Source organism: Syzygium oleosum, unplaced genomic scaffold (genome assembly GCF_021117445.2).
Source record: "Syzygium oleosum isolate NSW1041296 unplaced genomic scaffold, Sole_v2.1 Sole_v2.15, whole genome shotgun sequence".
In the NCBI taxonomy this organism is placed as follows: domain Eukaryota; kingdom Viridiplantae; phylum Streptophyta; class Magnoliopsida; order Myrtales; family Myrtaceae; genus Syzygium; species Syzygium oleosum.
Genome location: NW_026607499.1, coordinates 1,226,282 through 1,252,207, shown reverse-complemented (window position 1 = coordinate 1,252,207; position 25,926 = coordinate 1,226,282). Strand labels below are relative to the sequence as shown.

Sequence of the window (25,926 nt, the reverse complement as noted above, 5' to 3'; positions counted from 1 at the left end):
TGCCCGTTGTGATATATTTACCCTAAATTTTTTTCTGTAACACAAAAATTCCATACTTGTACCTGTGCGACATATTTACTCCCATTCAAAGTTCCGTTAATGAGAATCGTTAAAAATATGCCTAGATAGATGCCAAAAAGCAAACGATATTGACATGACGCCCACGTAGCTTAAGTGAAATAAAAATGATATTGTTTTGGCTAAAAAATCATATGACGGAACTTTGACGAAAGATAAATGTGCCGCATAGGTACAAGTTTGAGGTTTTTTATGTCACAAGAAAAATGTTAGGGTAAATATGTCACATGAGTATAAGTTCAAAGTAAAAGTGTCATTTAGCATAATTTAAAATTTTTTGTGGCTTTTTCCGTTTTAAATATCGAGATGTGCAGCTCATTAATAACCTGCATTGTTTAAACCTTCTCTGGTGATATTACCTAACAATGCCATATACAAGAAAGTATCTCCTATTAAAGAAAGCGAATTGAAGAACAGAACCACTAAACCATGTTAAAACCATGCCAAAACTGTACGTAAAGGCAGCCGTGATCGGAGCCGGCATGTCGGGTCTTGTTGCAAGCAGGGAGCTCCGCTGTGAGGGGCACCAAGTGGTGGTGTTCGAGAGTAGCAATGATATCGGCGGCACGTGGCTGTATGACCCTCGGGTCGAATCCGAGCCACTGGGGTTGGATCCGGGCCGCGATGTTGTCCATGCCAGAACATACCGGTCGCTCCGGGTGAACGTGCCAAGGCAACTCGCGGGTTTCTTGGACTACCCATTTCTTGAGAAGGGGTGCGGCGACCCGAGGAGCTTCCCGGGTCTCGAGGAGGTGCTCCAGTTCTTGCGCGGCTTTGCGGAGGATTTCAGGCTAATTGAGTTGATTCGGTTCAGGCACAAAGTGGTTCGGGTCGAGCAAACCGTTGAGGGAAGGCGGGACCAGTGGGCTGTGGAGTGGCAGACGCGCGGTGGGGAGGAGGCCGCGGCGGGCGTGGATGTTTTTGAGGCTGTGGTTGTTTGTAATGACAACCACAACCAACCAAAGATTGCCGAATTTCCAGGTACATCGTCTGATGTAACATTTATCCTAGTTGAATTGTTTCTCTTTTTCCTTTTTTGTCTGAAATTGTTGGCATCGGTTTAAAGTTTATGGACGTCGATGTGCTGGTAGACATCACTTTCGAATTCAGTACCGCCACAGCATTCATTTTCGTCTATGTATAGAATATACAAATACATATATTAAATGCATAGTGTGAAATAGAGCTCCAAAACAGCACACGTGGCTATTGGAGTTGGCGAATACTTCGGAGACTCTTGTTTATCATACCGGGTACGCCCACATGAGCTTAGAGAAATCGAAGTATGATCTGACGACATGTGACCCCTGCGCACGAAATGCGGGAGTTCAGGGGCAGTGCTCCCAAAACGGGGGTCCCGCTAACCGGACAGCGGGTGGGGGTTTCGCTCGCCGGTGAGCGGGCGGGGGCTCAGGGGCAGCGCCCTCGAAACAACATCGGTTTTTTAGCTTATGTTTTAAACTAACCCGTTTGTTGTGAGATTAAAGGGATTGGCCTAAGTTTTAAGCTAACCCGTTTGTTGTAGGATTAAAGAGATTCAGATAAGCTTGGGTTTTGGGCTCATTTTAAGTCTTATATATTGTACTCGTACGAGAGATCATTGTAACGAGTGGTTGTGGTTGTAAAACCTAAATATCAAAGTGGAATCCCTTTGCAGGATGTGGCCCTATTCTGAGGTGAACTTGGGTAAACTCGTGTGTCAAATTTTTTATTATCTGTGTAATTATTTTGATTCGGTTCGGATATAACCCCATCAGTAGCAATGTTTTATACGCCGTCAAATTCAGAGAAGTCCGACCAGCTCCTCCGGTGACTGATAACGCATCGAAGAAGCACAACAAGAAGAAACAAACCCCGAGTCCTTCGCGTGGCAACGCCAAGAGCTTCTTCTCCTATGATTCTAGTTCGAAACTTTCAAAGGACGTGCTGCAGAAATACTTGAATCTGGCCAAGTCCCTATATGTGGACGTCTCCAAGAGGTATTGCAACGCTATGAAGTTCCCCTCTATTGAGTCTGCTGCTGGCAATGCTGACGTCGTCTCCGGTGACGGCGGACTCTTCGCCAAGGATGGGGAAGGGTTTCGAGTGAGGTTGAAGCATTCGCTGGAAAAAAAGCAATTTGACGGGTGACTACGGTTGTTCTCAGCTCCGTCTCGACAGAGAACATGATACAGCGACCAAGAAAAGCATCAATACTGCCTCCGTTCATCATCTCAACGAACAATATGATTGCTCTCAGACATATTTCTCTCTCTCTCCCCCCATGACCACAATTGCCGTCTTTATCTCTTGTAATCGGGCGATTAAAGGTCCAAGACCTCCGATAGAGGACGATGTGTAGTGTCGACTTAGATAGGCAAGTCGCTTGCGGTTGGTGAGCGGGTCGTGGCAGATGTGAGGCCATCACAACGGCAGCGTGATGGGGGTGTTATTCGACGAAGAATCTGCATTGGTCGAGTTAGAGAGAGAGAGAGAGAGTGGTGGTGGTGGCCGATTGCGGTGTTGGCTGCGAGAGATGGCAGCCGAGAACAATGGCAGCAATGGCAAGACGCCGAGACTAGCACAGATTAACGGGAGAGAAAATGAGAGTGAGAGTTGACGGGAGAAGAGAGTGGTGGGAGACAGAGACAGAGACGTCAAGAAGAAGAAGAGTGAAATACATAAACTCGATACCTATTCTTCCTTGGGATAGCTTTCTCATCTTTTTACTACAAATATGCGTACTGTGACATCCCGACATTTCGCTGATTTGGGATTTATGAAATAAATTATTTTACGAATGTGCTCGTAGTTAATTCTCGCCCGGAACTGATCATTCCTGGGGTACTAACCGTTAGGGAAAGGCTAACTGGGAATTTAAAATTCGTACGACTAAAGATAATTCAATCGTAAACGGACTTTCGATCATAAAATCGCCGAGGTGACATTTTGAGCCAAGGTAGGCCGATCCAAGGATAACGAAGGGTCAGTTGGCCACTTTCATAGTAGGGGATCGCGGGTGATTCCACCAGACCACGAAATGAATTGACGAACGATCCTGAACTTATTCTGAACGATCGTACTCATCGGACCTAGTGATCGATCCTCACGATTTTATTGGCAACCGAAGTCAGTACGGTCTGAATAAATTGTACGTGACTCGATTTAGTATCAGTCACGGGTCGTATAGACGAATTTCCCAAAAGCCACCCGTTAGTCTGAGAAACGCTCGAGTTACGTTATGTATATATAATTTAAATTTTTATTAGAGACCAAACCGAGCATCAGAAAATTCGGAAAGTCACGACAAGACCTTTGGATGACGTTGTAATTAGAACGTGCATCTCTGGATTTCTTCGGATTTTTCAGAAAAGTTCAATTTCGGTGAGAAACGAAGAAACTGACCATTTTACCCCTAAGGATTAACAAAGGGCATGTTTTATGGGCAAAGGGCATTTTGGTAATTTTGCCCTAACTTTTTTATTGGACAATTTTGCCCTTGAACTTTTTGAGAAATTACGAGATTGCCCTTGGATATTTTTGGTAAGATTCGATCTGGGCCGTCGGTTTCAAGATAAGATCGAATCCGGACCGTCAGATCAAAAATGTGAGAGAGGGGCGTTTTGGTAAATTGCCATTTTGGTCAAATGGGACTATTTAGTCAAGACCAATCTTCTCTCTCTCCCTCATTGCCTTCTCTCTCCCCCGTGAAAATTCCCCCCCTTTTTGCCGTGAAGCCCCCCACCGTGAGCCCTCTCCGGCCATCTCTCCCTCCCCCCGCCGCCGCGCCTGCCCGGATCGCCGCCGTGCCGCGCCATCCTCGTCGCCGCGTCCCCACTAGCCCCATCCCGCCGTCCCTCTCCCTCTCGGTTTCTCTCTCCCCTCTCTCGGCCGTGGACCTAGCCGCCCCCACCGTGAGCAGCCGCTGTCCGCCCCAAGCCGATCACCGCCGCCGGGAGCCATTCATCGTCGCCGCCGTTCCCGATTGAGCGCCACCGCTTTCCGTTCTAGCCGCGGTAGTCTAGAACGCGGGTAAGTCGCGCTCTAAACCCAACTTAGGACTTCAGGTATCAACGGGCGATTTTTGGGCGAAATCTGGTATAAGTTAGGTGCGGAATTGCATGAATTAGGAGGGGAAATTTTGTGGCGGGCCTTAAGAATTAATTCGGGCAATATTTATTGGAAATTAGAGGATAACAGTGACTGTGGTCTACTGTTCATGGGGCCGTGATGGGCCGATCGGGATGCAAGTTGGATTTTTAGAACCGGGAATTTATGGTGAAAAAGTCCCGTGAAGGACCGGAATCGATTTGGCGTCGTTTGGTTAGAGAAAAATAGCGATTTCTGTGTTTATTGTGCGTTTGGAGTATAATTGAGTTGGGATGGTGAAATTGAATGTGTGATTGTGCAATTGGTTGATTTAATTATGCATGTTGGGTGCACGCGTGGGCCAGACTATTTTAATTATTATTACTGGCCATGTTGAATGCTGAGTGTGCATGGATTTCGTGCAATTAATGCGTGCACGGGCCGCGTGTGAAGGGCCAATTGTGTGTGGCAAATGCTTGTTGAGCATGTGCATAAATAAGAAAGTGAATATGAGATGGCATGTGTGATCGTGAAATTTGTGCCATCCTGAGGCGTGTACGTTTACGCGGGACGATGCCCGGTATTACCGGAAGACTACCAGCCTGAGGCGTGTACTTTAACGCGGGTTGCGTAGTAGGTGGCAGGTGTTGAGCCTGAGGCGTGTACGTTTACGCGGGCAAGAAACATGGCCTGAGGCGTGTACGTTTACGCGGGCCCGGAAGTGATGTGAAAAGAGGTCGCAGTGTACCTGAGGCGTGTACATGTACGCGGGTCACTGGCGAGGAATGTGGATGAGATATGATGAGAACGGAATGAGTGCATGACATGAGAATTGTGCATGCTTGTGATTGTGCTGATGTGCCTGCTATGTGATAATGGTATGTGTGTGATTGCGTGTTGGGTGATTGTCTGGAGGTACGTGATAGCCTAGATGGGGTTTAGGGGTGAACTTACTGAGAAGTGTTCTCACGGTTGTTTCAACCAAAAATTTCAGAACCCTGACAGGACTCATGAATCCTCCACCACCGTCACCAGTGCATTTTGGGGTATCAGTGCACACCGAGGTCGATGTTGCAGAATTCCCTATGCCCAATAACATGACCTGGATTAGGTATACTACTACCGTATTTGTAGAGGTAGGACTACCTTTGTGGGAGACCCATATATATACTACCTGGTTCTTCCGGGATGCTGACGGGATGAGTTCGGGCCCGTTAGGGGTTTTGACGTTCCGTTTGATTTGGTTGGGGATTGGGACCCTTCTGCCATACCCCCGATAGACGGAGAATTGACTAGTGTGGATACTAGTTTAGCTTAGTCGGGTTTGCATTCAACGCCCGCAGCTCAGGGATCTTCAGAGGCTGAGCATAAACCCGAGCCTGAAGCGTCGCAAGCTGAAGACGATCCGATGGACATCGATTTGGAACCGATCCCCGAGGAGGAACCAGAGGAAGTGGAGCCCGAAGTGGAGCCCGAAGTTGAGCCCGAGGTAGAGCCTGATGGCGAGTCTGAGGAGTCGGAAGAGCCGGTAGGAGACCCGAAATATATACTCCCGTTTGAGGAATATATGGACCCCAATTTCGTGCCGGAGTACAATTTCTTTGATTTTCTGGCTGAGGAGTATCAGAATGCAGCTCCAGCTGAGTCGGGTGACATTGATCATCCGATTGTGATTGAGGCGGAGCCGGAGTCTTCGGAGGAGCAATCGGATCAAGGGAGTTCAGATTCTGGTGATGATGAGTCAGACTCAGAATGGACGCCTAGCAAGGGGCGTAGGGGTTAGTACAGGGATTCCTAGTAGGTTTTTGGAAAGTAACATTTTTGGGGATAGAAAGCCAGGTCATCGATCTTTTTGGTATATAGATGGTTTGTAATACGGTGTACAAGTGTATGCGATGGTTGTAAATTGTGGCGGTTGTAAGTTGTGAATATTTTATAAGTGGGTAATGAAAAGAAATATGTGTATTCTCCCTGAATATTCTCCCCAATTTAATTGTCTGGGTGATTTGTGGTTCCCGCTGACGATTTAAATCTCTGATGATCGTATTTGAGGTCGGCGATAATTCCTGGGATGTCGCAAAATCGACCAGTGGCAGATGTCGCGAGCTCGATAGGGTTCGGGTCGTTACATGTACTACACGATTGTGAAGTCTCATCTTTATTGCTCACTTTCTTTCTCACTATAGAAAAACCCTCTTCACAGGGAGGTCAACATGGCCCGGAGAACAATTCCACAGTCATAACTATCGTGCTCCCAAGCCATATAAAGATAAGGTATGACTAGGGCCGTCAAATGGGTGGATCGGGTGAATTTTTGGTTGGGTCCAAAATGGTCCTACCCAAATTGACACATACCCCCGACCCTTACCCGTCCCATTTACTAAATTACTTCCTTATTTAATCCAATCTATGAAAATCTACATCCACCTAGTTAACCAACTTTAAGTTCTTCATGAATATATTTTATTTTGATAAAATCGCTATTTCGACTATATCATGCTAAAGAATTAGTTTTCAACATTGCACATAACTTTCAATTTTTGTGCTGATTCACATTGAAGAATAAGATAAAAGTATGTTCTTGGTAGTGAATTTATAAAAATTTAGCAACCAATAACATGGAGGAATTGAAATTTTAATTAAATGGAATGTAAGATATTGAAAAAGATGATTTATGCTGACCTTGGGTTGTAATGGCAAGAAGTAAGATTATAATATTACATAAAAACAATAATGTTAAATGCAACCAAAGAAAGATATACTCCAATAACTAACAAGCAAAACTTACAATATTAATCCAAATAAAAATAATACGGAAAAAAGAAGACGTCTTGACATTTTTAATAAGGGTGAGACTTTACTTAAGAAAACATCACAAGCTCTCTCTCACGAGTAGAGAGGTGTTACAAGCTCCACCATATAAAGCATTGACATCCTTATCGGTATTACCTCTTATTGTCCAATGATACTCTCCCCACTTGATGTGTGGTTTGGCCAATTACTGCCTGACGCAGCGTTCAGCGAATAATTCAAGCAAAACTTTGCTTAGAGAGAAAAATCTCGAAATTCAATATTGATGATAATAATGTTATCCTTCAAAACAAACCCTAAACACCCTTTTATAGGGGTTAAACCTAATTACAATAGGAAATCTAATCATAATAGAAAAGTTAATAAGCATCTAATAGCAAAATTACAAAAACGACCCTTAAAATTAACTCATAAAAAAATACTAAAATAATAGAAAAAAAACCATCTAATCGCATCGCATCACCGTTTCGCTTTCCGTTTGGATTTCTGTTTGTCCAATCGGTCCAGAAACGCACCACTAATAAATTCCGCATCATTCTCCTCCACTTGAAAAGAACTCGTCCTCGAGTTAAAATCAGGATCTGGATATAACGGCTCTGTGGACTCATGAAACGGTGACAAATCAGCAACATTAAAAGTGTTGGATATGCCCATGCTATGTGGAAGGTCTATAACATAAGCATTATCGTTGATCTTCTTGCTGACAGCGTAAGGTCCATACTTCTTTGGCTGTAATTTACTGTAAGATCCAGCTGGTAATCGCTCTTTACGAAGAAAAATCATGACTTGATCACCTACCGCAAACACCTGCTTTCGCCTGTGCTTATCTGCTCCAGCTTTATACTTCTGATTATCTTCCTCCAGCTTCTGTTTGACTTAATGATGCACTTCCACAATCTGTTTAGCCATATGATCCGTTGCTACACTTTTATCCGCTTGCTTAGGCAACTGTACCAAATCCAGAGTATGTTGAGGCGCCTTTGTATAAACAACAGAAAAAGGCGACCTACCAATAAAACTATGAACTGCATTATTATAAGCAAACTCTGCTTATGATAAAGCAACATCCCATTGCTTCGACATTTCTCCACAAATGCTTCGAATCAAGTTTCCCAGAGTTCTATTAACCGCCTCTGTTTTGCCCATCAGTTTGTGGGTGAGCTGTGCTACTGAAATTCAAAGATGAATCAAACAGCTTCCACAAAGTCCGCCAAAAATGCCCCAGAAATTTGCTATCCCTATCTGAGGTAATAGACTTGGGCACACCATGCAAACGAACCACTTCCTTAAAGAATAATCTGGCCACACTTACTGCATCAGAAGTCTTCCTATAAGGAATGAAGTGCGCCATCTTGAAAATTTGTCAACCACAACGAAAACAGAATCCACGCCTCTTTGTGTCCGTGGTAAACCAAGCACAAAATCCATGAACAGATGTTCCCATATATTGTTAGGAACAGGTAAAGGCATATACAGACCTGTATTCTTAGATTGACCCTTAGCAGTCTGGCAAACATAACACTTTTGTATGTACCTACTGACATCTCTATGCAACTGGGGCCAGTAAAAATCGCTCCCGGACTGCAGCAATAGTTTTATTACGACCTAGATGCGCAGCTAATCCACCATCATGTAAATCGCGAATTACCATCTCTCGTAATGATGTCCGAGGAAGGCAAAGCTGATTGCCACGCATCAGATAACCATCCTGCACATAAAATTCTTATACGGAAAGTTGACCAAAGGCGACATGACTCCTAAATTTTTCCAAAGTCATCATCATCTCGCATAACGATCTTTCACTGCTTGAACCCTAGAATTTCCTGGCTCAACGTAATCAACAAGCCAGCTCTCCTACTCAATGCATCTGCTACAACATTATGCACACCTGACTTATGATGTAATCTGAAAGGAAATTTTTGCAAAAATTGACACCATCGCGCATGCATATCTTTGCTAATCCTCTTCTGACTATTTAGATACTTCAAAACTTCATGATCAGAATAAAGGACGAATTCTTTCCCAATCAGATAATGCTCCCAGGTCTTCAAAGCCCTTATGACAGAATAAAATTCTTTGTCATAAGTGCTCCACTTCTGTCTCGCCTCGCTAAGCTTCTCACTGAAATAGCAAATTGGTCTGTGCTCTTGAGATAAAACAGCTCCTATACCAACTCCACTAGCATCACAGTCAACTTCAAACAGTTTATCAAAATCAGGTAAAGCTAATATGTGCTGTACATAACTTCTCCTTCAAAATAGCAAAACTATTCTCAGCTTCCTCTCCCTATAGAAATTTGCCTATCTTCATACATTCAGTAATTGGGGCTGCGATAGTACTAAAATTCTTAATAAATCGCCGATAAAAAGTAGCCAACCCATGAAAACTCCTAACGTCAGAAACTAGTTTAGCAGCCGGCCACTCTCTGATTGCTCTTACCTTCTCCTCATCTACCTCTATTCCTTGAGCAGTAATAATAATTCCCAAGAATAACAGTTTATTAGTTAAAAAACTGCACTTCTTAAGATTAATATACAACTTATGAATCTGCAAAGCTGTCAACACCTCCCTTAAGTGCAATAGATAATCCTCCTCGGTCTTACTATAAATCAGGATATCATCAAAATAAACTACAACAAATTTGCCAATAAAAGATTTTAGAACCTGATTCATAAGCCTCATGAAAGTGCTTGGAGCATTGGAAAGTCCGAAAGGCATCACCAACCATTCGTACAACCCCTCCTTTGTTTTGAAAGCTGTCTTCCACTCATCTCCAGGCCGAATCCGAATCTGATGGTACCAATTCAAAAACCACTTAGCACCGTGTAACCTATCTAGCATGTCATCCAATCTCGGAATTAGAAACTTGTAATCCACGATTATTTTATTAATGGCCCTACTATCTACACACATCCGCCAACTCCCATCTATCTTAGGAGTCAACAAGGCCGGAACAGCATATGGGCTCATGCTATTCTGAATGTGTCCCTTTCGCAACAACTCATCTACCTTCTCGTTTAGAATCTCGCTCTCTTTTGCACTCATCCTGTAGTGCGATAAATTTGGCAGACTAGCATCAGGAATTAAGTCTATATGGTGCTAATATCACGCATGGGCAGCAACCCACCTGGAATCTCTTCAGGCATCAGTTTGCTAAATTCCTTCAATAAAGGCTTGACTGCTTCAGGCTGCTCCTCCACTTGTAATTCAGCCTCAGTCTCAATTGCTTGTTTCACGACCAGCACGTGAATTTGTCGGGTCTCCTTAACCTCAGCTTCAAATTTCCTCGTAAGGGTAAGGAAATTATTTTCAGCAGATTGTTTTCATTTGTTCTTCAGTGACAGCAACGTATACTTCACTCCATCCTTCACAAGGTTATACTAATTGCTCCTTCCCGAATGCTGAGCATCTACATCAAATTGCCACGGCCTCCCAAATAACACATGACATACATTCATGTCTACTACATCACAATACAGCTCATCATGATATTTTCCAATGGAGAATGGAATTTCACATCGCTCAGTTATCTAAATGCTTTCCGCTCCAGATTTAATCCATCCTAACGTATAGGGATTAGGATGCTTCTCCACGGGTATCCCCAGCTTCTTCACTGCCTCCTTCCCAATGATATTCTACATACTTCCACTATCAATAACCACAGCAAAGATCTTTCCCAGAATGATGCACCTGGTTCGGAATAACTGATGGTGCTGCGATTCATCTTCCTATTTTGGGGCCAACATCATTCTACGCACCACACAGTTTACTTGCTCCTCTTCTTCATCTTCAAAATCATCGTCCTTACCATCCAGCACACAGCAATATCCATCCTCCTCCTCTTCTCTCGCTGCTACGTTTACGGTCTTTCTCTGAGGGCATTCATTATATCGGTGCCCAAGCTGATTACACCTGTAACACTTTATCGCGGCTGGTTTAGTATAAGGGTTAGGGTTCACAGTTTTTTGTGCTTGCGTTCCCTTATCCCTCGACTTGTTCATAGGGCGTTTTTCTACCGCCTTATCTTCCTGATTTCGCCCTGCGTTAAAGCGATTATTGAAACTGCTCTTTTCTACCGAATTGCTCGAACTGCTACCTCGATAATTTTCGTAGCCTCTTCTTCTCTTGTCTTGCTGCATCAATTCTGCCTTCATCGCCATATTCTTGGCTTCAGTTAAATTTCGCAGAAACTGCACTCCAATTTTATCTCGAATGAAGGGTTTCAAACCATCAAGATATCTGGCCACCTGCTGTCCCTCCGTCTCTAATAAATTATTCCACTCCGCCAATCTCATAAATTTGGCCATATACTCATGCATAGTCTGATTGCCCTGCTGGCAACGTTGGTACTGCTGGAACATAATTTGCTCATAGTCAGGTGGAAGGAATTCTTGCTTCAGCAGCCTCCCCATCCTAGTCCAAGTTCGAACTCTCTCTTTCCCTTCTTGTTCCCTCCTATTCTGTAATCTCTCCCACCGTACAGACGCACCCCCCTTTAATCTACAGGCTACTAATCGCACCCTTTTCTCACCAGGGGTCTCCATATAATCGAAAAATCTATCTATATCAGCAAGCCAATCCAGAAATTCTTCGATACCCAGACTACCATTAAAATAAGGGATATCGACTTTCAATTTAAAGTCGTTACCTTCACGATCGTCATAGCGTCGTCGCCCATCTCTCCTATCATGCCTTCTCTGAAGTCCTCCCTGACGATTTCTGCCATCATAATCAGCACGTTCCTCATCAAGATTTTCAGTTTCTTCTTCTTCCGAACTCTCTGAAAACAGAGGGTTATTCTGCCTGCGGACAGGAACAGGCCTATCAACAGGATCACCGTGAGCAAGATCTGCACCCGGCCTTCTGTCATTCCGCCGATTCCGGTTCACATCAACGCCGAGACTTTCGAATCGTTCTGTTAACTCATCAAATCGTTCTTCGAAATGACGAAGACTTTGATCGAATCGTTGATCCAAGCGTTCCATTAAACGCTGCTCCAAACGTTGCAGCGCGTCGTCCCCCCCCTCACACCACCTCTCCACCGCCCCTTCTTCCCTCTATGAATCATGCCGCCACCTTCGTCTCCTTTGTTGACAAACGCAACCCTGCAGACCCATCAATTAAGTTAGTAATTTCCTTAATAAGATTCTTACATTTATGTAACTAGTTCCTTTCATAAAAAAAAAAGGGAGATTTGATAGTTAATTATTCGGAGATATCATATTTTGATTATTAATGATAGTTAACGTTCTTGGTCCTTTTTTTCTAAGTTTATAAGAGATGAGATTGTTTTGGTGAAATGAAAGGTGGATACGGAATTTGAAATTTCATTTATTAATAGTATATAGATAATAAAAATATAAGTTGACGATCCAATTCAATGAAGCAAACAGCCCAATCTCTTTGTTTGAAGCTTTCCTAGGAAGCTTCCACTTGGGGAAGCACTGTTGATGGCAGTGTGTCCTATCTGCACTACGAAAGCTGTCCAACTCGATATGTTACGAGTTAACTAAATTTTATTTTGACTAAAGATTGATCATTGAAGTATCGATTATGATTTTCCTATCAAAATTTCTTGTCTATCCCTCCTGTGGTTTATCTCGTAATATATAGGAAGTACTCACACCACTCAGCGAATTTGTTTCGGCATCATCAAATGCATGTGATCGGGTTTAGACTATTAAGTTGTAAATCAACTTATCCGCGCTTATTAAAACAAAGGAATAAGTGCAGTGAAAATCCTAAACCTTGATACGAAAGTGCAATTAAGTCCTAAAACTTTCAAAAAGTACAATCAAGTTCTAAAACTTATCACGAAAGTGCAATCAAGTCCTAAAATTTTCTAAACGTACAATCAACGAGCGGACTTGATTGGACAAATTTGACAAGTTTTAGAACTTGATGACATTTTTTGAAAGTTTTAGTAGGAGTGAGCAGTTCCTGGTCCAATCCGGTCCAACCCAAGAACCGGGAACCGGACCGGGACGATCGGTTCCCAGTTTCTAGGATCGGGGACCAGACCGTCTAATCTTGGGACCGTGCATGGACTGGACCGGACCGTCGGTCCAGTTCCAATGGGACCAATTAGTAAAGGCAAGAGGGAACCGGGAAGCATTTTCGGGACCAATATATGAAAGCATTTTTGGGTTGGTCCCGTTGGAACCGAATAAAAATGAACTATCAAATGCTTCTTTTGTTATTTAAATATATATATTTAAAAAGTAAATAGATATATATGTGAAAAAATTAGAAAAATATATATTTATCGGTCTGGCCCGGTCCGGTCCAGTTCCCACTCTAGAACCGGGAACCGGACCGCCCGGAAACCGGTTCCATTTTTAGGAACCGGGAACCGGACCGATATTCCCAAGAACCGGACCAAACCGGTCAGTCCAGTCCGGATCCGGTTTGGGCAGTCCATCTTGCTCACCCCTAAGTTTTATGACTCAATTATATTTTCGTGACAAGTTTTAGGACAAAAATACACCTTTTGAAAGTTATAAAACTTAATTGTACTTTTGTAACAAGTTTTAAGAATTCTAAGACACTCATCCCTAAAACAAAGAAAAGATAAGAACAAAAAATAGATAGATGGTACCGGTAGGCCTCGACCTTCGTTTTGGCATACGCTATTGACCATAACATGAGAAAAGCGGAACCGATCCCGAGATGATAGGGAGGTCTAATGAATCCCACTCACCGGACTCCTGATCTGATATGCTTCGGGTTCATAACCAACCTTAGTATAGGCTAATAACATATTCAAATGATGAGAATTAAACTTAAGTCACTGAATCCAAACAAACTCGCTCCCATTTCCACCAAAAATTGGTGCACATCATGTAGTCTTTCATTTTAAAATTTTAAGGTGATACAATCGTATACCATTTTTCTAAAAAAATTACCTAATCACTTATAAGCCTATCATACGATTGCTAATTTAATTATAAACTTTTCAATTTTATCAATTTAATCCTAAACATTTTCGTGAAGTTCTAATGTAATTCTTTCCATTAATTTTCGCCAGAAAAGACTAAGGTGATAGTCCAGTCATTGATAGCCGTCTTATGTGACACGGCTCTCCATGGACAACAACAATGGTTGCCGACTGTCTTGGAGGCCCACCGGAGGTAGCATCGAAGCAGAAAGAAGGCTGAGTGGTGAGAAGGGTGTCACAGCTGTGATGCACGAATGGAGATGAAACCGAGCGAGGAAAAACTGTAGGTGACGAAGATAATGGTAATAGGGAAAATGGATGGGTCAATAGGAAGAAAGTTGTTTGGTAAAAAAGAAGAGAGAAAGTGGCCAGAATTTCCAAGTTGGCTTTTCTTTTCATCAAAAAGCCATGTAATTGTATAAAACTAATTAAAAATAGCCACGTTGGAATAAATATCTAATTAAAAAATCCATGTAGGACTTTTGGCCAGAATTTGTAGCCGGAGGCTCTTAAGTTACCGTCATTTCTCCGATTTGGCACTTGAGTGAACCAGCAAAAAGTTTTGGTAATAAAGTAAGTGCCATGCGAAAATTATAATACTTCTAGTGTCCTCCCAATGTTAGAGTTAGAAGATGGACAGTAAAAAGAAAAGAAAAGAAGAAAGAAAAGAGAAGTAAAACTCCGGAAGATAAAAAAAAGTGAAGCAATTAAGGGGGATTTGGGCATCACTATTGGTGGCTTCCCATGTTTTTTTTTTTTTTAATCTGGGAAACGAAACCGTTCGGCAGTAAAGAGGGTGCTTTTTCAAAAAAAAATGTAACAAAGCTATTTTCGTAAGGAAAATGGCGCCGTTTCTATTATTAATGGTCCACGTCAGACACCGATCGTGCCACATAGGACAGCTAGCGATAACTGGACCGTCATGTCAACATTTTCGATAGAAATTGGCCGGAAAGACTACATTAATATTATACAAAAAGATTTATGATTAAATTGATCAAATTAAAACGTTTTAAATTGAATTGATAGCCTTACAATAGGCTCAGGACTCACGTGTAATTTTCCCCTTTTTCTTAAGTCATACTTTATTTTTAAAAACCTTAGGCAATGGTAAAGCCCATTATCTTCTTTGATAAGAACTCTTTGTAGGTGTCCATGCATAAACCAATAATCTCCACAAGTATTCAATCATGTCATCAATCAAAATGGTGTATCAAAGGTGACAAAGCATGAACAATTTGAGAAAGTAATCGCCTACCTCCTCTTCTTAATTCAGTTCGGACTCAAACAATATCACATATGATAAGGTTCAATTAGTAATTTCACGCGGCCACATTGTTTGATGATGGCATAATGCATGACAATCTCACTAGATTTTTTTTTTGCCAAAAAAAATTTCCATTCATTACCAAAATGATACATGAAAGGATTTATAGAAAATCTCAAAAGTCACAATAACAAAGCAAGCCCAAAGAGCTCCAAAACAAATCGAAAATCAGAAATCAAGGCATATCCTCAAAGCATGAACGGCAGAGATAATCCCACGCTCGTCCTTCAAAAACATATCTGCGACTGCATCCAAGCAAAAGGATCAGCGACCGATCACCAAATCACACAGTATCATTAGTGATAAGCACACACCGAGATTTCCATATGTAGTTATGGCTTTGCCTTTTAGGGGGTGCGCCTAGGTTCGGTGTCCCCAACATCATCGCTGTACGAAGACAACATAAACATGTTGGTGACACTTATGTGAGTGAGCCCTTTAACCAGTGCGAGGCACCAAAGCTTTTAACTAAAACATGTTGAACGAGCATAAATTTGACATCGAAACTGCTATGAACAACAGTGAAATTTGAGGTGGAGTACTTATTCATTAAAACTCCAAAATCTAAAATTAGATCGGAGAGAAAAGCTCCCAAATATAAGATCAGGAGAGCAAAGTTCCCAAATCTAAAACTAGATCAAAAAAGTAAGGAAAGAAACAAAAGTAAATTAAAGGAAAAGCAACTAGGAGGCGAGGGACTAGAAGGGGAAGAGTCAAAGAAAGGTTCAGAGAAGGAGCGAGAGGGAAGGAGAGAGGGGGCTGGGAGAGGATAGGTAATCTCACTAGATTAATGTTATAAAAACGAAATTGATTCGAACTCTCTTTCTGATAATCATGATGATGAGAATTTTTTTTGTTCGAAATGATGATGCGAATTTAAATCACCCTGCACCTAACTCACTTCTCACTGCTGCTAGCTAGGAGCGCAAATCATGAGTAGATGAATTGAGAAGTAATTGTAGGTGAATTTAATTATAAAATGTTTGAGCAGGATGAACATTGTGAATTGTCTTGCTAAAAGTATGTAAGTGTTATGTACTTCGAAAGATGGAAAAGTATCCAAAAAGTCATAAACTTATTGAATTGGTACCAATTCAATCATAAACCTTTCAATTGGACTAATTTAATCCTAAACATTTTCACATTAGTACTAATTGAGTTCATTTGGCCAATTTAGATCGGAACTTCTTATGTAAACACCAGCCATCCTACATAGCATGACTGGTGTCGACGTTGACATTTTTTTTTATAATTTTTTGGAATTTTTTCTTTTTTTTCTTACATTTTCTTCCGTCGCTGGCACAAGCCATGGCCAATGAAGGTCACCCTTGCCACCACAAGAGAGGGCGAGTGTCGGCAAGGCCGCCTTCGCCTCGGTGGCACTCACTGGGCGTCACTTGCGGGAGGGTTGGCCTCACTAGCCCACGCGATGCCCAGCAAGGTCGCCTGGGCTTGGGTAAGGGTTGGCCACGCCAGATCTAGTGAGGGTGGCCTCGCTAGCGCTCACCCTCGTCAAGGGCGACCCTCGCTCAGGCAAGGCTAGCCCTTGCCGGCCATGGCCTTTCCATGAAAGAAAAAGAAAGAAAAAAATTCAATAAAATCAATCAACAATTATTAAAAAAAAATGTCCAAGTCAACGCCAGCCGTGCCACGTAGGAGTTAGGATGCTTGGCATTTGTGTGTTAAAATTGTGAAAAGAAAGTTTGTGTCAAAATTGTCTCTCGGTTGTTTGTGCTCTTTCTTCTTCTTTTTTTTTTGGCCAAAAATCCCAAAAATAAGGGAAATTTCAATAATCATCTTCACATTTCACATCTTTATCACTTTTAGGGCCTATTTGGTTCAACTTTGAAAATGCTACTTGGGGGAATGCAAATACCTTTGGGTGAAAGCCCATTGGGGAAATGCAAATGGTGTTTGGTAAAAATATTTTGTAAAGCTACTTTGGCCAAAATATAGTGTTTGGTGAATTTTTTTGCAAATGGACTTTGAGAATTATCTTATTCATTAAAAAAAAAAAAAAACCTACCCATCGCCGGAGCCGGCCGCTGCGATGGCCTACGGCCGCCGGCGAGATAGATCTGCACCGCGGCCGTCGCCCGAGGTCGGGCGACCCCTGCGGCGAATCTGCCGCAGCCGGCGAGTCGCCCGAGGCCGGCGACCCTCGGCGGGGTCGCGCGACCCAGCGGCGACGGCTGGGTCAAGCGACCCAGCGACGGCGTCGCACAGGCGGTCGCCCGACCCAAGCGACCTCGCCGGCCCTTCTCTCTCGCCGGCCGCCCTCGCCGGCCGCCTGGTGAAGAAGCGCTTCAAACCAAAAAAAAAGATACGTGAACAGTAGCATTCGTGGAATGCTAGCATTGGCCAAATGCTAGGCCAAATGCTGAACCAAACACCCCGTATTTTGGGAAGGGGCTTTCGAGGCTCAAAGCCCCTTCCCAAAGCCTCGAAAGCCCCTTCCCAAAGCTGAACCAAACACCCCGTTACACTTGTTTTGTTTTAAGATTATAATTTACGTCCTCGCTTTCGTAATATGGGTTAACAACAAAGTAGCAAATGGCCACTTTCTTTCCCAAACTATCCTCGACATTTTCATGTGCGCCACCCACCTAAAAATCGTAGACTTCAATATCCAAACTCTAGCCCATTCGTCGCCACCACCACTCTCCTCGACCCGCGCCCTTTCCGGCTGCTGAAGCTCCTCTCTTTCTCTCTATCTGTCTCACTCTCAAAGGCAAGGACCACCGCCGCGATTACACATCAGCAATTGCCGGGGCGTTTGTGACCTCATCTGCGACGACATTAGATCCGAGGTCGTGCAATTCCGAGGACGTCGCGAGGCCAAGATCTCGTATTGAGGTCGGGAAAGTCGTGCACGACTGTAAACTAACTTGGGCACAAGTAAGCTGAAGAGAACGTAGGCAAATTATAAACGGAGAACGCAAATGATCGCTTAAATTGCTTCCAACATGTAGTATCCTAGTTTTCACAAATCAATATTCCAAAGTGCAATTAATGTTGTCCGGCCCTTCTTCTTCTCCTTCTACTTCTCCTTTCAACCATTTTTCAACATCCCAAGTGTCTCTCCAATTTTCGCCAAACATCATCAGAAGATTCAACGATGCAAAATACATGTTTTGTCTCCATTTCTCCAGTGGCGGTAGTCCCAACTCTCCAGCAAGCCAATTCTCATAATCAAACTGCCAAAAACCGAAAAAACAACGTAGGATGATGATCATACACTTTTAGAAGGACAATGTTCGATAATGAAAATGGCAGACTCAATTAGCATGTAAATAAGGTTTCGGGGTCTAATTAGCAAGATAAGTTACGGTAATCGAAGAAACCAATGCCGCGATTCTATACTTTAAAATGTCCAATTCATGAAGATCTTTCAATTTTCACATTGTTCAATTTCGAAATGAAATTGGGTTTGATTTACTCAAATGAGCAGTGCAATTGGATTGGTATGTACCTTTTCCAATTGGAGCCTGTGAGTATGGCGCTTGGGCCATCCGACCGCCTCGATCCGCTGGTAATATTCTTGAGCCTGTGAGGTCATCTCTTCTTTACTTGGCAAAAGTATTTTCCCAGATAATATTTTTGCTACCCACCTTGATTGTAACTCGCTAAGGAGAAATGCAATAGTCTGTTCGCATTTTCAAAATAGATAAAAGTCGCAAAGGCTAAACCATGTCAATAAAACAACCCAGAAAAAAAATTTGCGAAAATATTATTTATCGAGTTAATATATTGTTGGAATTATAAACATATAATGTTTCCCCAGAAAATTTTTTACATGAGCTAAATTGTGTACCCGATATGGTATGGCGATGAAAGAAAGCCAAGGAGCTAGCGCAGGCGGGAAAACGTGCTTATACAAAGGCGCGACGCGGTTATCGTCCACGTTCACAATTCCATTTGTTTTGAGAAATGGGAAGTGGTACTTGTACCTGAGAAACATGAACAATACGCATGCCTAATAAAGAAAAATACCGATAAAAATTGCAATATTGATATATATGAGTGCTGGGATATACGTATGCCGTACCCGGAACAATGGATGATAGCATCTGCATATGTCGACGATCCATCTTGGAAAACTATTTTCCTATCGTCTTCAGCGTAATCGATCTACGCAAAACAAAATGACGTTTTTGACGGGTCACGCCATGATCGGAATAATTTTGGCCAATTGTTTCGACGCTAGAAGTAACACAAGCGGAATGAAATTTAGAATAATACCGGGGAATGTTGAAATAGGCCGCCATGAATCTTAAACTTGCTGGTTTCTTTTGAAGCTACGTGAACTTCTTTCGCGACATGTAGGATGTCCTTCGCAATGTCGACCGCGCTCGGTCAATTTCCAATGATCACTACAATCTGTAGTGCTCAAAAGGCGGATGAATGAGGTAGGCGCATCCATAGAATATTTGACCCGAATTCTACCGAGATAGCTTCGTCATTAAAAGAGAAAAGTACCAAAAAAGTCATAAACCTATTGCATTGATACCAATTCATTCTTAAACCTTTCAATTGGATCATTTTAATTCAAAACATTTTCATATTGAAACCAATTTGGTCCATCTGGCCAATTTAGGCCAAAAATCGCTGATGTGGACGCCGGCCATCCTACATGACACGGCCGGCGAACGGTTGGCGATAACGTGAAATTTTTTTAATGAAACTTTAATATTGTTTCCTTTTTTTTTCTTCCTTCTCCTACCTTGGGCCTATGGCCGATCGCCGGCCACAAGCAAGGGTCACCCTCTCTGGCTCTGGCGAGGGTTGGACCCTCGCGGCCTGGGCAATGGCCGCAACGCCCCCGCCGGCCCTCGCTTGTGGCTGGTCATCACTGACCATGGCCGAGTACCGGCCACGGGCATAGGAGAAGGAAGGAAAAGAAAGGAAAAAAAAGAAAATATTATTAAAATATTCAAAAAATTATGAAAATATTATTAAAAATTATCCACGTCAACACCGACCATGTCACCTAAGACGCCCAAAGTCCACGGCCTAAATTGGCCTAAATTGGCCGGATTGACTGAATTGGTGCCAATATGACAAGGTTTAGGACTAAACTGGTCCAACCGAAAAGTTTTGGACTGAATTGGTGCTAATTCAATAAGTTTATGACTTTTTTGGTACTTTTCCCTCATTAAAAAATGCAAGATAATGTTCATAACCGGAAAAGGGGTTGAAAAGCAGGACGATTCTGATATACCAAAAGAAAAATTGGATTCTTTCCCTTGGCAACAGATTTCTGAAGAAGTTGATAAAGGGTAAAAAACTGCTGGTAAAAAGAATTAGCGATAACTTGTTGGTAAATCCACACTTTCATGAATTACCTAGTTTGCAAATTACTAACTTTTCTTATCTTTTATCAATTTTTTTTCGTTTCTTAACAACTCTTTAAATTTATCAGCTCTAGTGTGAATTTACAAATAAAAAATTGGTAAGTTAGTACAAATATTGCTAATTTGCAAATTATGAAAAAAAAATTTGGGCATTTCATAAAAGTGTTGCTAAGTTGCCAATAAGATATTCGGAAAAAATCTAAGTGCAAAGAGGGTGTGATTGGCAGATAATCGACAATTATTATTTATAACCAACAAGTTTTTGACAGTTACCAACATGTATTGAAATTCACAAGCACAAAAAAAATTCGTATTTCATGGCACGGAACAGAGAACATCATACCTTATCTTTGTATGGTTCGGGAACTCGATAGTTATGGCTATGTATTTGTTCTCCTCCCCAAGTACTTCTACCTATAATACGTTGCAAGGTAAGCATGACTTAGCTCAAAGTAGAACAACTCGAGAACGGATAGTCTTAACATTATGAAGAGTCTTCTTCATAGTATTTGAATTTTTGTCAAGCATATCTAACGAAGAAATGTTTTAAATTTCGAAATATTAACAAAATCAATTTTCAAAATGTGTTAATTGTAGATTTAAAAGTGGGCCTACTTCCCTAAAAAAACCTTTAACATGAGGTCCAGTCTCAATTATGTCTCGAACTTTTTTTATCTCAAAAAAACCCTAAATTTTAGGTATAACTCCAAATCGATCCCGAACTTTTTGGTCTCGAAAAGGAAAAAACCACCAAAAACCTCAAATTTTGCCATCGTGACACATTTACCCGAACTTTTTTGTGACACCAAAACCGAACTTTGCTTTTTGCGACACATTTACCCCAATGTATTTAGTCCATGGGCATTTTCGTCTTTTTGCTTTTTTTTTTTTTTTTTTTTTTTTTCCTTTCCGGCAAGGGAGGGTCTCGCCGGCGTCGGGCGAGGGGCCCTCGCACAGGGCGAGCGGGTCGACCTCGCCGGCGCCGCGAGGCGGCCCTCGCCGAGATCGGGCGGGCGACCGCCGCCGTCGGCAGAGTCGCCCTCGCCGTCTCGAGGGCCACCTACCCGGCGTCGAGCGGCTGCCCTCGCTCGCCCGGCGAGGCGACCCTCGCCGGCGTCGCGAGGTCCGCCTCGCTGGGCGACGAGCGGCCCTCGCCCGTCTGGCGAGTCGACCTCGTCGCATCGCGAGGGCGGCCTCGCCGCGTCCGAGCGAGGTCGCCCTCGTTTGGGCGAGCGGGCGGCCCGCGGCGCCGAGGTCGACCTCTTTTCCTCTTAGAAAAACCTTTAACTTTCGGTCCAATCCCAAATCTGCCATAGATTTTGTTTTGTCTAAATAAAATCACCAACATTCAATATATTCTCAAATCTACCTTCATGGTCTAGTCCAAACTTGACATGGCATTTCCACATCGATGACAAATCCACATCTACGAGGTGACATGGAAAATCATCTCCAAAATAAAAGTGTTATAGGATATAAAAATTATGGACGACTAACAATGATTTTGGATAGTTGGTTAATGGGGGTAGATTTGGGTCTAGAGTAAAAATTGGTGATTTTTCTCTTAAACAAAAAAAAGTTCATGGTAGATATGGGACTAAATTGAAAGTTTTGGGTTTTTCCTAGACAAAGAAAAGTTCTGAGTAGATTTGGACTGGATATAAAATTTCGCTTTTTTTCTAGATAAAAAAAGTTTGAAGCAGAATTGAGACTAGATGTAAAATTGGGAGATTTTTTTTTAAGGGAATTAGGCCTATAAAAGGGATATTTATTCTTGTACCGTTTTTGAATAACTGAAACACGAGAAACGCGAGAAGCAACAGACGCTGTGGGGTCCAAAAACAAAACCCAGCGCCAAAGTAGTAATTTATATAGGACGACAAAATAACGTGGTGCAAGATGTAGACATCTACATTGTCTTTTTTGCAAATGAAAAATTACATAAATAATCCCTAAATTTTGACTTAATATATAATATGGCCCCTGAACTTTTAGTTTATTAATTTGATTCCTGCAATATGGTGCTTAAATTTTTAATTTGTTTAATATTATCCCTCAACTTTTGGTATATGTTATCCCTAAATTATATGAAATTGTTCAATTTTGTCAATATTAAGCTAAAGTTCAGAGGCCACGTTAAATAAATAGACTAAAATTCATGGACCATTTATGTTATTATCTCTTTTGTAAATAATGAAATTCTATAGCAGTGTTCACTGAAAAAATTAAATAAAAAAAAAGGGGAAAAACAAAGACGGTTGTGATGTACCTGGAAATTCAGCTAGCCTCGGCTCGGTGTACTTGCCATTGCAGACCACCACGGCCTCAAACACCTCCGCACCCGCTTCGCCGTCACGCCTCCGCCACTCCACGACCCACTCGTCATTCCTCCCCTCGACGACTCGCCGCTCCACCCAAACCACTTCGTGCCCGAACCGGACCAGCTCGACCACCCCGGAATCCTCCGCGAAACCCCGCAGGAACCGGAGCACCTCCTTGTGACCCGGGAACTGCCTCGGGTCATCCCCAATGCCGTGTTTCACTTCTAACGGGTAGTCCGAGAACCCCATGATCGGCCTCGGGAGGTTCACTCGGAGCGACTTGTACATGCTGCTGTGCACGACCTCGCGAGCCAGATCGAGGCCCAACAGATCGGACTCGACCCGGGGGTCGTAGACCCATGTGCCCCCGACTTCGCCCCCCTTCTCAAAGACCACCACGCGGTGTCCTTCTCGAAGGAGCTCCCGGGCCGTGACCAGACCCGACATGCCGGCTCCGATGACCGCGGCTTTTACGCTCCGTTTTGCCATGGCTTTCTTTTTGGTGCATAAGATTTTCTTTAGAGATCCTTATATATACACACGATAACGATGGAACTATTGGGTGGCGGGCTAAGATTGAGCTTGTTTTTCCCCCCTTTTTTTTCATTTTTCTTTTATAGATATTGCTAGCTCCAAACTGAGTGGAAAAATCAAAGTCATAGTGTGCAAAATCCTACTTTCTATCGCCGAGCACGTGCTTAGACCAAATACTAGTTATTTAATGTTGTAATGATGATACCGGAAAGAAAATGTTGATAGACAAATCAAGATTTGCAACAACAATCGAAATTTTTACTTTAACTCTCACGCTTTTGCGTGAGTAATGCGAAATTGTTATTATGATTATTCATCCCCAAAGGCTTCATCGGTTACTAAAAGTTTGGCCATCGATTTGCTTTCAAGATGATGAATCTAGGCCGTCAAGAGTGATAGCACAACTATAAAAAGGTCGCTCTGACTTTCGCAAGATCATAAGTTTGAACACGTGTCTTGCACAAATCTCGGACCAATTTAGTTTTTGGGCATTTGACGAGAGATTTGCCGACTTCCGTCGCACATATTGACAAGGTACACGGCCGCGTCTCATGTTTTATAGATAGAACAACCTTAGTAAAATATTAGTATAGGGACTGAAGCAACACGGCTTCACTCAAGATAAGAAATCCATGCCACGAGAGGATTAACGCACATTTCCACCGGAAACCAGAGCTAAGCATCTGTTCTCTAGGCGCCCTGCACAGCCACGAGTGGCGCCATCGCCATCGCCGTCGCCGTGGCCTCCATCGTCCCGGAATCGGCGGAAGAAGCCTTGTCCTCCTGATCGGCTCGGCGAGGGCACGGCCACCCTCTCTTGCTCCACTCGCGGTGGCGGTGGTCGTGGCGGTGGTGGAACCCTCGGCTCACGAACACTCCGAACAGGGTTCCCAGTGCGAAGGCGGCGACGGGCCTCATCGTCGTGCTCGTCTCGGAGATCCGATCGGTCTGCCTTGAAATCGCAATAAGGGAAGCTGGAGAAGAAATTGTTGTGTGTGTGGGTGTGGCGGGGGGGGGGGGGGAGGGATGAGTTTGAAAGCTTGGATTGAGACAATTAGATCAAGGGTGGCCTTATTTATGAGTTGGACGAAAAGTCGTAGACAAATGTGGGGAGTTTCGTGTTGCCCAAGCGGCCGTGGGGGACCAGGTCAATGCATATTTGCCCCTTCTCCAAGTTCAATATTTTACTATACTTTGATTATTATTTATTCTTATTCATTGAGGTAGACATTAGATGACGACGTTTCGTCATTGGTTATCTGATACTATGTTTTCTTTATTCTTTTTTCCCGATGAATACTGTCTTTAAAGTTGGAAAAAAGCCTCTAAAACCCTAAACTATACCCGACACATTTATCTTAAATTTTTTTTTATGACATAGAAAATCACAAATTATGTCAATTATGACACATTTACCCTAAACTTTTTCTTTGTGATATAAAAATCCCTTAAACTTTTACTTATGTGACACATTTACCCTCCTCCATCAATGTTCCGTTAAATAATTTTTCAGTCAAAGCAATGTCGTTTTTATTTCACTTAACCTATGTGGGCTCCATGTCAACACTATTTGCATTTCGGTGTTCATGTAGGCAGATTTTTAACGGTTCTTATTAAGAGAACCTTGATAGAGGATACATGTATCACACAAGTACGAGTTTTGGATTTTTTGTATCATGGAAAAAAGTTTAGCGTAAATGTGTCACGTCGGATATAGTTTAGGATTTTTGGTAGCTTTTCTCTTTGAAGTTTATATTATGTGACATATCGATGTGCGCATAACATCCTCACTCATGAAACTAATTACACGATTAACAATAGTGCATATGATTATTGTAAGTAAGGTACATTTAGCTCACTACAAAAAAACATGTTTTTTGCGACGGAAATTTGCGACGGATTATTTTCGTCGCAAATTTGCGACGAAAAAATTCCGTCGCAAATTTGCCACGGAAAGTTGGTCGTCGCCAGTTCCGTCGCTAATTTGCGACGACTAATTTTCCGTCGCAAATTTGCGACGAATTTTGCAATGGATTTATTTTCCGTCGCAACGAATATTTTATCCGTCGCAAATTGCGACGAAATTGGATTCGTCGCAAATTTGTACCGGAAAATTAATTTTGTGATATGCACCCCACCCCACCCATCAATTTCTCTCTCTCTCTTTCAGTAGTGATTCGTCAGGTCGCCCGCTTTTCTCTCACCTTCTCCTTCTATCATTTCTCTCAATAATCCGTGCGCACAGAAATCAATCTCGGTGAAGCTTTTCCACAGGTAAGTATCGTAGCTAATTAAGTCCGTTTAAACGTGCAACTAATATGGTCCTGTCCTTCTGATTCATCGTCAGATGCGAATTTTTTTTTTATTGACATTATTTTTTGTTTTTGTTGTAAATTGGTGGCCGGTCGCCGACCGGCGACCGGCCACCAATTTGCGACGGACGGTCTTTCTCCGTCGCAAAATACCGTTCGTCGCAAATTTGCGACGGACGAAAGG

General features: G+C 42.6%; 2 protein-coding genes across 3 annotated transcripts; one reads left to right on the top strand and one right to left on the bottom strand.

The window, feature by feature from the left end:
* Positions 1-518: 518 nt before the first annotated feature.
* LOC115687196 (flavin-containing monooxygenase FMO GS-OX-like 3) lies at positions 519-6,426 on the top strand. The gene is made up of 2 exons (XM_030612676.2): positions 519-1,059; positions 6,350-6,426. The coding sequence occupies exons 1-2, from the start codon at positions 519-521 to the stop codon at positions 6,424-6,426; spliced, it is 618 nt and encodes a 205-aa protein (XP_030468536.2).
* Positions 6,427-18,144: 11,718 nt separating this feature from the next.
* On the bottom strand, positions 18,145-23,486 carry LOC115687150 (flavin-containing monooxygenase FMO GS-OX-like 3). 2 transcript variants are annotated; one of them, XM_030612623.2, is made up of 7 exons: positions 22,845-23,482; positions 20,919-20,989; positions 19,464-19,601; positions 19,270-19,352; positions 19,036-19,171; positions 18,694-18,867; positions 18,145-18,418 (listed from the first exon to the last, which is right to left on the bottom strand). In XM_030612623.2, the coding sequence occupies exons 1-3, from the start codon at positions 23,383-23,385 to the stop codon at positions 19,578-19,580; spliced, it is 636 nt and encodes a 211-aa protein (XP_030468483.1). In that variant the 5' UTR covers positions 23,386-23,482; the 3' UTR covers positions 18,145-18,418; positions 18,694-18,867; positions 19,036-19,171; positions 19,270-19,352; positions 19,464-19,577. The 2 variants fall into 2 exon arrangements, with proteins under 2 accessions (XP_030468483.1, XP_056174137.1); XM_056318162.1 differs by lacking the exon at positions 20,919-20,989 and having other exon boundaries at positions 22,845-23,486.
* Positions 23,487-25,926: the final 2,440 nt, after the last annotated feature.